The 11,874-nt window shown below is 44.2% G+C and overlaps 1 protein-coding gene across 1 annotated transcript; it reads right to left on the reverse strand.

Moving 5' to 3' along the window:
* Positions 1-6,929: 6,929 nt before the first annotated feature.
* On the reverse strand, positions 6,930-11,172 carry hax1.L (HCLS1 associated protein X-1 L homeolog). Its single transcript, NM_001086014.1, is given in 7 exon segments — positions 6,930-7,540; positions 7,632-7,755; positions 7,958-8,073; positions 8,270-8,318; positions 8,497-8,681; positions 9,302-9,528; positions 11,013-11,172. Coding segments are annotated over 6 exon segments (786 nt in total). The 5' UTR covers positions 9,510-9,528; positions 11,013-11,172; the 3' UTR covers positions 6,930-7,436.
* Positions 11,173-11,874: the final 702 nt, after the last annotated feature.

An 11,874-nucleotide genomic window follows, 5' to 3' on the forward strand; every position in this document is an offset into this window, starting at 1 on the left:
GAATAGGAGAGACTGAATAGAAAGATGAGCAATAAAAAGTAGCAACAACAATACATTTGTAGCCTTACAGAGCATTTGTTTTTTTAGAAGGAGTCAGTGACGCCCATTTGAAAGCTGCAAAAAATCAGAAGAAAAAGATAAATAACTATAAAACTATAAAATAAAAAAAATAATGAAAACCAATTGAAAAGTTGCTTAGAATTGACCGTTCTGAAACATAATAAAAGGTGAACCAACCCTTTAAGTATGAAGTAGAGAGGGATAATCTGAGACAATTTGCAATTGGTTTTCATTTTTTATCATTTGTGGCTTTTGAGTTATTTAGCTTTTTATTCAGCAGCTCTCCAGTTTGCAGAAGTCTGGTTGCTAGGATCCAGATTCCCTTAGCGACCATGCACTGATTTGAATAAGAGACTGGAATATGAATAGGAGAGGAACTGAATAGAAAGAGGATGAATAAAAAGTAGCAATAACAATAAATGTGGAGCCTTACAGAGCATTTGTTGGGGTCAGTGACCCTCATTTGAAAGCTGGAAAGAAGAATTCAAAAACGTTAAAAAAAAATAATGAAGACCAATTGAAAAGTTGCTTAAAATTGGCCATTCTATAACATACTAAAAGTTAACTTGAAGGCGAAACACCCCTTTAAGAAATGTCCAGCCATGTGTCTGGTTTGGGAGTTTCCCACTGCTCATAAACATCCCTGGCTTCAATAACAACAGTCACATAGAAGTGATACTTTTATTTGTTATTATTTGTGGTTTTTGACTTATTTAGCTTTTTATTCAGCAGCTCTCCAGTTTGCAACTTCAGCCATCTGGTAGCTAGGGTCCAAATTCCTCTAGCAACCATGCACTGATTTGAATAAGAGACAGGAATATGAATAGGAGAGGCCTGAATAGAAAGATGAGGAATAAAAAGTAACAATAACAATACATTTGTAGCCTTACAGAGCATTTGTTTTTTAGATGGGCCCCCATTTGTAAGCTGGAAGGAGTCAGAAAAAAACAATTCAAAACATATAAAAAAATAAAGGCAAATTGAAAAGTTGCTTAGAATTAGCCTTTCTGTAACTAATAGATAACTTAAAGGTGAAGCACCCCCATACCTCTCAACTGTCCTGTTTTGAGCAGGACAAGTCCCACTTTTGACAGCTCAACTCGCAGTCCCGCGTTAGTACTGTACTGTCCCGACTTTCTCTTTCATCTCCAGCACTGAACAGCCAGAAAAAGATACAAAGTTTCTACACTTAATTGGCTTTTGGCAGAGACCCCAGAACAGCCACCAGGTGCAACTAAGATACTTTTGTTACAAATTTGAGATAGGGAAATGAGTAATTGTAATAATATAAGATAACAGGTCTCTTGGGAACAGTTAGGGGTCCGTTTACTAAAGTGCGTTAAACTTGACTTTAAGGGGCCGATTCATCAATAGTCGAATATCGAGGGTTAATTAACCCTCGATATTCGACTGGGAACTAAAATCGCTCAACTTCGAATATCGAAGTCGAACGATTTTGCGCAAATCCTGCGATCGATCGATCGAAGGATTTTTCGTTCGATCGAACGATTAAATCCTTCGAATCGAACGATTCGAAGGATTTGAATCCAACGATCGAAGGAAAATCCTTCGAACAAAAAATCACAGGCAAGCCTATGGGGACCTTCCCCATAGGCTAACATTGACTTCGGTAGGTTTTATCTACCGAAGTAGGTGGTCGAAGTATTTTTTAAAGAGACAGTACTTAGATTATCGAATGGTCGAATAGTCGAACGATTTTTACTTCGAATCGTTCGAATTCGATCGAATTCGATCGAATTTAACCAATTCGATGGTCGAAGTACCCAAAAAATACTTCGAAATTCGAATTTTTTTACATTCAAATTCTTCACTCGAATTTTGTAAATCTGCCCCCAAGTTTCCGCATGTTATCGCTGAGAATATTTTTCCGCCAGAACATTCACAGCGACTGCGTTTTCTGAACAGCAATGTGCTCAGAAGTCATTGCGATCACTTGCGGCAACAACGTTAAAGAAGCAGCTTTCGTTAGCGGTAATTTTAGCGAGTTGCGAATTTTCTGGCGACAAATTAAATTTTTTGCAAATATTTTTGCTATAAAATAGTCTTGTTTTATGGCAGTTATTATGGCAATTTTTACTGTGACATTTCTGCATCTTCAAAACTCATAAACGTTATTGACTGATGATTATACCATCCAACAACATCACCAGAGTAACACCAATCAAACACGTCTGCATCATATAAACCCTTCTGCCAATAGAATCATAGGAACAAGAAATCATACCAGTCATCTCTTTGCTTCATAGAAATGCACAGTTTAATGTAGCCAATCACAATGAAACCAAAAAAGCGTAGAGACTGACGAATCCTTGGACTGAGATGCCGCTGCCAATAATACGACTCTGAGCTGAAGCTGCTGCTGTTGCAGAAAGAAGCAGAAGCCAAAACATCCTGCCAGCAATAGCTACAGATCTCTCTCCTGTCTGCAAAGAATGATGGGTAAAAAAGAAAGTATTATGGGATATTTCCTGCCCCTTGAGAAAACACTTTTACGCCACTACATAGGTGGCGGCAAAATTTTGCAAATATTCTTGCGTAAATTTTGTGTTTTGCACATTTTTCTGTTTAGTAAACCAGGCATTAAGCGTTATCTTCAGCAAATGTGATAACTGGCGAACACATATTCTTGCGCAAGAAAATTTGAAAATTTATATTTACCGCAGATTAGTAAACTGGTGAAAACATATTCGGCGGTAAATTTGTCTGTATTTTGTGCGCATATTTTTACCGCGCTTTAGTAAACGGACCGCTTAGACTCACAGCTTAAAGGGGATGTCAAGTCAAAAAATTTAATTCCTTTAACGGGTCCACTGTCTAAAAATAAACCTACCGTCAATATACTTCCATTAAAAATTCTGTACCTTTTTCATAAAATCATGATTTTCTGCGCTCCAGCTCCCCCTTCTCTCTATGCACACGGACTTCAGCCTGCATGAATTCCTCAACACAGTCGGTCGGCCCGTGGCTGCTTTTCAATCTCCCCTCCTCCGAGTTCTGTAGTGTCAGAGAAAGCGTGTGGAGTTGTCATAGAGGTCAGCTTTAAGAACGAGAAGATAAATTAACCGGAAGTATCTCTTATCTTGAAGTAAAACAGCCACAGGCCGGCCCACTGTGTTGAGGAATTCATGCAGGCTGAAGTCCATGCGCATAGAGAGCAGGGGGAGCTGGAGCGCAGATAATCATGATTTTTATAAAAAAAGGTACCGAATTTTTAATGGAAGTATATTGAAGATAGGTTTATTTTTAGATAGTGGACCCATTAAAGGAATTACATTTTTTGATTTACATCCCCTTTAGGGTAAGGCCACACGAGGAGATTCGGGGAGATTTTGTCGCCTGGCGACTAATCACCTTGTCTTTTGAGCGACCTCAGTGAGGCAACTTCAGGCGACTATAGAAAACGCATTGCCGCGTGTGCATTAGCGCAGGCGACTTTTCATTCTAGCCTATGGGGAAAAACGCTGAGGCAGTACGGGGAGATAGTCGCTCAAAAGACGAGGCGATTAGTTGCCAGGTGACAAAATATCCCCGAATCTCCTTGTGTGGACTAGCCCTTAAAGGGAAATTCACCTTCATAAGCAAAACTGTAGTAACTGGAAAAAGAAAACACAGAAATGAGTTCAAACTAGGGATGCATTATTTTGGATTTGTCCTTTGTGAAAGATTCGGCTGAATACTGAACCGAATCTGAGCCCTAATTTGCATATGATAATTATGGGTGGGAATGGGAAAACATTTTTTACTTCCATGTTTTGTGACAAAAAGTCACGCATTTTCCCTTCCTTGCTCCTAATTTGCATATGCATATTGGATTTGGATTCGGTTCGGCTGGGCAGAAGGATTTGGCTGAATCCAAATCCTGCTGAAAAAGGCCGAATCCCGAACCGAATCCCGAACCGAATCCTGGATTTGGTGCCTCCCTAGTTCAAACTTTCATAACTGAAATGGTAATTAAGGTGTGGCCACAAAAATCTTCATCACGCTACGTGCGCCAACTCTTTTTGTCCCTTTTTCTATTTCCAAAATGTTGGGAGGTGTGTGTGTAAATAAATGGACTGATAGACACACCCAGAAGCAAACAAATACCACACACTGGCCACAGACACGCACAGGAGTAGAAATAGTCTATGATACAGTTACACACTGAAACATTATTAACAAGTCAAACTCATAAGTTACTCTCAGACAAGCTCCTCGCTGCTCATGTGACTGGATTGTTTCCTCACAGGCTGACGAGTAGAAAGACAGATTATGCTGCAGGGGTCTTATAAAGGGGAAGCTTATCACAGCATTAACGGCTGGTGCTGACAGTCTAGTCCCTGAATGCCGTTTAGCGACACACTCCCAAAAAACAAAAACAGTATATAGAGTCTGACTAGCAGTGACTTTATTTGTGCCCATAGATTGCTTCTCCCTGACACCAGGTGCTTCATGCAGATCCCGCCTCTTCCTGCTCCTGTTACACAACCTGCACACACTCCTCACAGCAATAAACACTACAACGGCTGCTTGTATTTCTGATTGGCCAACTGGTCACCTGTCAATCATATCTAACCAACTCCCCCTTGTCCAGCTTAAAGGAGAATTCAACCGTAACGTTAAAAAAACCCTACACTCCATCCCCACCAAGACCCCCCTCCCTCCAGCCAGACTTCACGGGCACCATCTTCAGCCGCTTCGGTAAACTTCGGAATGAGACCGGCATATCGGTGCATGCGCAGTTGGAGCGCATGTGCCGAAACTCACAAAAATTGCCGAAGTGCAGGCCTCCTTCCAAAGATTACTGAAGCGGCTGAAGGTGGCGCCCGTTAAGTCTGATGGCTGAGTCTGCACCGAGGGGCAAGTAAAACTTATGGTGCATTTGCCCGGGGTAACACTTAGGCTGGAGGGAGAAGAGAGGGGGGTCTTGGTGGGGATGGGGGGTAGGGGTTTTAACATTAGGAAAGTCAGTAGAATTGTGACCGCTCAAGACTCACCCCACCACGCCGTGTCCCTACAATCGGCTCCGAAACCGCCGTGTGCACAGCCACCAGCGTCCCAGCTGTGATACAAGTCCAAATGAGCAAATCAGGGGGCACTCCGGACAGGTTTGAGGAGGTTTTATTGCAACATTTGAGGTAACAGCATCGCCTTACGCGTTTCGGGAAAGCATTCCCTTAATCATAGGCCTACAGAGGGATATTCATCACTTCCCTAAATAGACAGTGACCTCTGCTGGGCTGAGCATGTAACAGACACCCATAATGATACAATTGTTATAGTGCTGATAATATTTATACAACGTTTAAAATCATCTTTTATTGTTGTATTAAAAAACCATAAATGGGGAATATGCATAAAATGAGAAACAGCTTGGGATTTAGCGGTTTCTCAATTATAAATAAAATATTGTTACCCGTATGGGGATTTGTCAGTATTGCTAGAAATAACCTGGGTGGCGGAAATATGTAACCAGACCACAGGGGTTCCATTAATTATGGTTAAAAGATTATAATAAATTAAAAAGTTCCCTTTAAGGCTCGTCAAGGTGGCCCCCACCAATCAGAAAGATGATTTTAAACATTGTATAAATATTATCAGTACTATAACAATTGAATCATTATGGGTGTCTGTTACATGCTCAGCCCAGCAGAGGTCACTGTCTATTTAAGGAAATTATAAATATCCCTCTGTATGCCTATGATTAAGGGAATGCTTTCCCGAAACGCGTAAGGCGTAAATCCTAAAAATGAATGTGGCTAAAAATGTCCTATTTTCTATAGTGAACTTATTGCACGAGGCTAAAGTTTGAGCTTGTCAATAGCAGCAATGATCCAGGACTTCAAACTTGTCACAGGGGGTCACCATCTTGGAAAGTGTCTGTGACACTCACATGCTCAGTGGGCTCTGATTGGCTGTTGAGAAGCTAAGCTTAGGGCTCGTCACTAATTATCCAGCAGAAAATGAGCTTCCCTGGCTGTAATATAAGCTGATGCTACAGGTTTGCTGATTATTCAATTCTGATGCTAATTGCACTGGTTTCTGTGCTGCCATGTAGTAATTATCTGTATTAATTACTAATCAGCCTTATAGGAATGGGATTTGTATATTAGATTGTAAGCTCACTGGGGCAGGGACGGATAGGAATGTGATTGGTATATTAGACTGTAAGCTCACTGGGGCAGGGACTGATGGGAATGTGAAAGGGACTTTAGATTGTAAGCTCACTGGGGCAGGGACGGATGGGAATGTGATTGGTATATTAGACTGTGAGCTCACTGGGGCAGGGACTGATGGGAATGTGAAAGGGACCGTAGATTGTAAGCTCACTGGGGCAAGGACAGATGGGAATGTGATTGGTATGTTAGATTGTAAGCTCCACTGGAGCTGATGGGAATGATGTATAATGCCCAGAGCTGCAGAATATGTCAGGGCTATATGATTAAGGATATCTGGCTATGACCAAATTTAGTGGCTTGGGGTCAATCAGCATCAGCCTGTCTGCAAGAAACTCCCTGTGACAGTTAAATTGATTAGAATACGTTTCTCCTCATTCAGCAGCTCCACCCTGTGTCCCCGGTGCTCCCCAGACAGACACCTGCAGGACACACAGACACAGGACCTCAGTGCAGACATATCTCAGCAGTTCCCTGTGTCCGATATTGCGGTACTGCCCGTGTGCTTAAACCCTAAACAGACCAATGTGGTTAATAACTTGGGGTACCGACCCCAGCGTTGGTGACCAAGGATTGATGATCTGGGAGCCAAATCTGAGTTACTTTGCCCACTTATACCCCCATACCTGGGCACCATCAGTTTTTACTGATATCGTCCCAAAATCCAAAGCAAAGTTAAGAACAGCACACAGATTTAGTTTTTCTTTCTTTATTTTTAAATATATACATGGCACAAACCCTACTTGGCTCCCTATGGGTGTTCCCTGGGTATCAGTGCTCAACCTGACGCAGGACTCCTGGGACTTACGTTGGGGATAAACACAACTATGTAACTATGGAAGGGGCTTCCTCATCTAACATGGCAGCTCCCAGACATTGTAATTAACAGCTGTCCCATAGCCCCCGGCTCCCCAGTGAATGAGACACAGAGAGTGGGATATTATGGAGGTCAGAGACAGAATATAAATTAAGAGAAATAAAAGAGCATTTGCTCCTAGTGGGCTGAACCAATAAGGCGGGGGTGGGACATATAGAGAAGCAGCCTGGAAGTCGTTACTACACAGCAGTTCTATATCACACGTGGGACATTGGCAGCAGACAGAATATTTATCTACAGATCAGGGTCGCAGGGTTTATTGGTAGAAACGTGTCCATGTAACCCCCCCATTAGAGCAGAAATGGACTGATGAAGCTGAGACTCTATCGCTGGGAGAACCATTTCTGGAGGATCCTGCTGAGTAAAGTCTGAGAGTCGGACAGATCTGGAGGGGAGTAATGATCCGAGGGTCTGTGTATGTGATCCCCTGGAGGAACAAAGAGATTGCGACTCATGAGTTTGTGTAGGATGTTCCGACTGGAGCCGCTACTTCAGCTCAGTGTTTCAGTGGCACTCACCAATGTTTGGCCCCTGGGGGCCGTCTTGAGTCTCACTGCTGAGGATCTCGTCCCCTCTCTGCACTGTCACTGTGGTGCTCGAGTTCCCTTGGCCGTCACGTACAGTGCGTCTCTCCTCTATCGTCTGTCACGGGGTGGAGGAGAAACATGGAGGTGATTTGTTGTACAGCGCTGAGCACATAGACAGGCATGCATGCAGGGAGACGCAGTGGTGCATGGAGGGGTGCAAATAAGGACACGCAGGGGTGCAAATAAGGACATGCAGGGGTGCATGCAGGGACCCTCTAACTGCCCTATAGTCACACTCAGGGACACAGACAACTCACCCCATCGGGTCTGACAATCTTCGACACAGAAACACTCTGGAAAAAGGAGGAGGATCTCGGCTCTGCCGGTCTCAGAATTGTGTCCAAACCCCGAGAGGAGACTTCTGAATCCAGATCTACACAGATGGGGGGCAATAGCAGGGCATTAGGATTTAGGTTACAGGATGGAGGAAGAGCAATGAGCTGGGGGAAATCCTTAAACGGAGACAGATGGGGACACAACTCACCCAGTGATCTAATAGTCCCCACATTCTCCCCTGCCTGCAGTGTAACCCCCAGAACTGCATGATACACCCCCAAACATGGACTCACCTCGGTCTTGCTTGGTGTCCCCTTGTGAGATTCCAACCTCCCCATCATCCTGTTACACAATAAAGAGACACAAATTGACAAGCTATAAGAGAAAACCAGCCTGAACCCAAATGCAGCGCCACCCAGTGGTACCAAGTGGAGCCTGACAATAAGAGGTTAATGGGGTTAATGTTCTAGATCTAGAACATTCTTAGCATGAAGTGATAACTGGGAAAGGTTAAACTGACCCATCTGTATCTGCCCCACGGTGTTGTCCTTGGAAGTCTGGGAGGGGCCTGGGAGCTGGGGCTTTGGGATTGTGGGGGCTGATCCCTTGGGAGGTGCGAGTCTGGGGATTTCAGCATGAAGTCCCGAAGTGACTTTCCTCTAGGAACCTCTGGCCTCTGCAATGGGGGATCCACTCCTGGCAGCTCTAATGGGGAAAATAAAGGGGAAATAGGAACATGATTAGGAACATGCTGCTACTCCTAATTATCCAACTATGTGCAAATATAAGGGATAAAGGGGAAATAAAAAGCACTGTTCCTGCTAACCCAATGAGTGACTTCCGATGCTTCTAATCCAACTCCTGGATTATTTTCCAGTAGTCGGTGGTATCGCAGTAGTAACTCAGTAGTAACTCAGTAGTAACCCAGCAGTAACCCAGCAGTAACCCAGCAGTAACCCAGCAGTAACCCAGCAGTAACCCAGCAGTAAGAGGGAGGAATCTTGTGCATTCGGTAAGTACTCAAGTGTGGCACAATAAAGAGCAAGGGGCTGTATATAAAGTACTTCTATAAACTTGGACTGGGGTTAGTTTCTCTTTAAAGACCATCTAGCTCTTCCTTTCCACATATTACCCCTATCTTCTGACTCAGGACTGGTAGATACATTCGAAAGTTTTAAGAAAGGGTCGGATGCCTTTTTAAGTTACTCATATTAACACTCTGTTGATCCAGTGAATCCCGAATACTGAGGTTCCCAAAATGATTACTTTTGTTTCTGACCCCCTAAGGAATGCTGTGGCAGCTCCTCTTTCTGGCCCAAACTTACCGGGAACCACTTGCGTTATTGATCCGAAATCTGCAAAAAGTTCATTGAAATCCCTGAAGAATTCCTCGAAACCAAAGACATTGGCCATCGGGTCACGGCCCGGTCCAAATGAGAATCCAAAGTGGGAACCAGGAGGCCGAGCGAAGGGATAACCAAAGCTTTCACCTTCCTCCTCGTCATCATCATCATCATCATCATCCTGGGTCATCCCACCAAAGAACGGGTCTCTGGAATAACACAGGACATTAGACAGACAGGGGAAACATCTGAAACCTTATACACATGCCTCCCTCTCCCCAAACGTCTCTCTATATAAATCTAATTATTTGATTCAAAGCAGTTAACTTTCCCTTTACTTTAGAAAGTGTCTAGGGCAGAATTGAACTCAGGACCCCAGCTTTTGCTTTAAATGTTCAGTATTCAGTTGCCCCCTATAAAGTGCCCCAAAAGCTGGTGAAGTTCCCCTTGTAATACTAGAATAACATAATACAAGCAAATAAATAGCAGTGGATTTACTTGGCTTTTTCTGTAGAGGGGGAGGAAGGTTTGTGATTGGCCATTAGTGACCCCCAGATATTGGGGTGCAAATCCCAGCATTCCCTGCTGCAGCCACAGCTCACATATCACGGTTGCCAGGTTGGTGGGTTTCCAGCCAAATTGGGCTACTAATTTAAAGCCCAGGCAGGTTTTGAAAGTACAAACTAGCCAATGTACAAACTAGCCAATGTATGGCTCTGGGCTACTTATTGGGCCTTTAGCTGGTTTGTATTTTGAAAACTAGCCAAATTTTTTTCTTGCCCTAATGTGTCAAGCCTGTGTCTCCCAATTAGGGTTGCCACCGGTAGGGGTGGATCTTGATGTCAGGGGGCGTGGCTGTTGGCTGATCGCTGTGTCAATCATGGGGCAGCCTTTCAAATGAGCGGGGTGTCCCAGTCAAAACCAGACAAGTGGCAACTCTACTCTCAATGCATGTTGGGTAATGTCATTCTGTTTAACTATTTGTCAACTGCCAGTCAGGAGTTCCCACAATTTGGCCTCTGTACCCCAGTCTCCCGGCACTCTTAAGCATTCTCACATTTTCCGGTGACTTTCCTTAATTTCAGACGATTTTGAGGCAAAAAATCTGCCGAACACCAAAATGTCCACAGGTTGAGCTGTTTTACCAATATTTATGAAAGTTGTATTTGTATTAGGGACCCCTATAGCTCCTGGGCCCCCTCTGTAGTTACGCCCCCTGGTTACAGGCAAATCTGTCCCATTTTACTTCATGGAAACCAGTGAAAATTTAAAATTTTCACATACATTTCTTTATTTTTTCCCTGCTCATATTGCACTAGTTTTGAGCTATATCTGAACTGTCTCTTGGTTAGTTTTGGGCTGGTTTTGAAAATGAGACCTGACAACCCTGATACACAAATACCTGAGCTTCTCACACACACACTGTCCAGCTCCAAACCTCCAGCAAATGATGTTGGACTACAACTCCCATCAGCCCAGGGCAGCCAGAGGCCTCCAGTGATCTCTCTATAGGTTTATACAGACACATTATACACATATATAAAGATATATACACACACACAGACAGTAGAACTGAAACCTGCCCCTCCTGAAAAGCAGAGAACCCCCAGTCCTTCTCCAGAGCAAGAGGAGCTGCAGCAGCTGACAGACAGACAGACAGACAGGACATTGACACATCTAATGGCGCCATTACCTTCTCCCTCCCGGCTCAAAGAACCTCCTGAACAGCTCAAACAAGCTCATGTCTCCTCTGTCACCTCATCCAGCAGCTGGAACTTTCTCACCCTGCCCCTCTTCCGGCAACGCTACCACCCCACTTCCGTCCGGACTCAAGCTCAAGACTAACAGCTGTTCCGCCCTTACGGCAGTCACGTGGGGAGCTTCTCCTATTAGAACTATGCGGCTTCCGTCTGCCTGTTATCAGCAACCCGCTGTCCTGACTTTCCTACAATCTACACAGGAAGTGCTGCCCTCATCTGCTGCCAGTAAATGGGCGGGAGAATGATTAAAGGGCCAGTAACTTGTAGCTTAAACATTTTCTTCCGAGCTTCAGAGAATTCTGTGCAAGTTTCCTAAGCATTTCTGCTGGAGGATTCCGAAGCTCTCTGACAGTCTCCCATGTCCACATGTGAGTGACCCCTATACAGCCCTGCTGGGTGCAACAGGTTGGGGAGGAGGGGTTTTGGGGTCAGTTGCATTGAGTGGGGGTGAGTCTGGAGGAGAAGGATCACAGGCTGGAGGTGGGGGGAGGGGATTATGGAAAGTAGGAGGAGCTGCTTAACTACTTGGGGTGTTAAACAAGCCCCTTATGTCTGTGGCCTTGGTAAGGCCCCACCAACACACTTACATGACTATATTGCAGTTGGTCCGTTTTTGAAGAGGTTAAGTTTCCCTAAACCATCTTTATTCGCTGGTAGGTACCCAGTTACGTCATAACTCTCCATACTACCTACTCCTGGACTGTTCTCTTTCCCATGGTCAGACAGGAACCTCCCCCTGGGTAAGTGAATCCAATCTCCCCCAGTACTTACCCAGGTACAGAGATCTGATTCTCT

This window comes from Xenopus laevis, chromosome 8L, assembly GCF_017654675.1.
Source record: "Xenopus laevis strain J_2021 chromosome 8L, Xenopus_laevis_v10.1, whole genome shotgun sequence".
Classification (NCBI taxonomy): Eukaryota; Metazoa; Chordata; class Amphibia; order Anura; family Pipidae; genus Xenopus; species Xenopus laevis.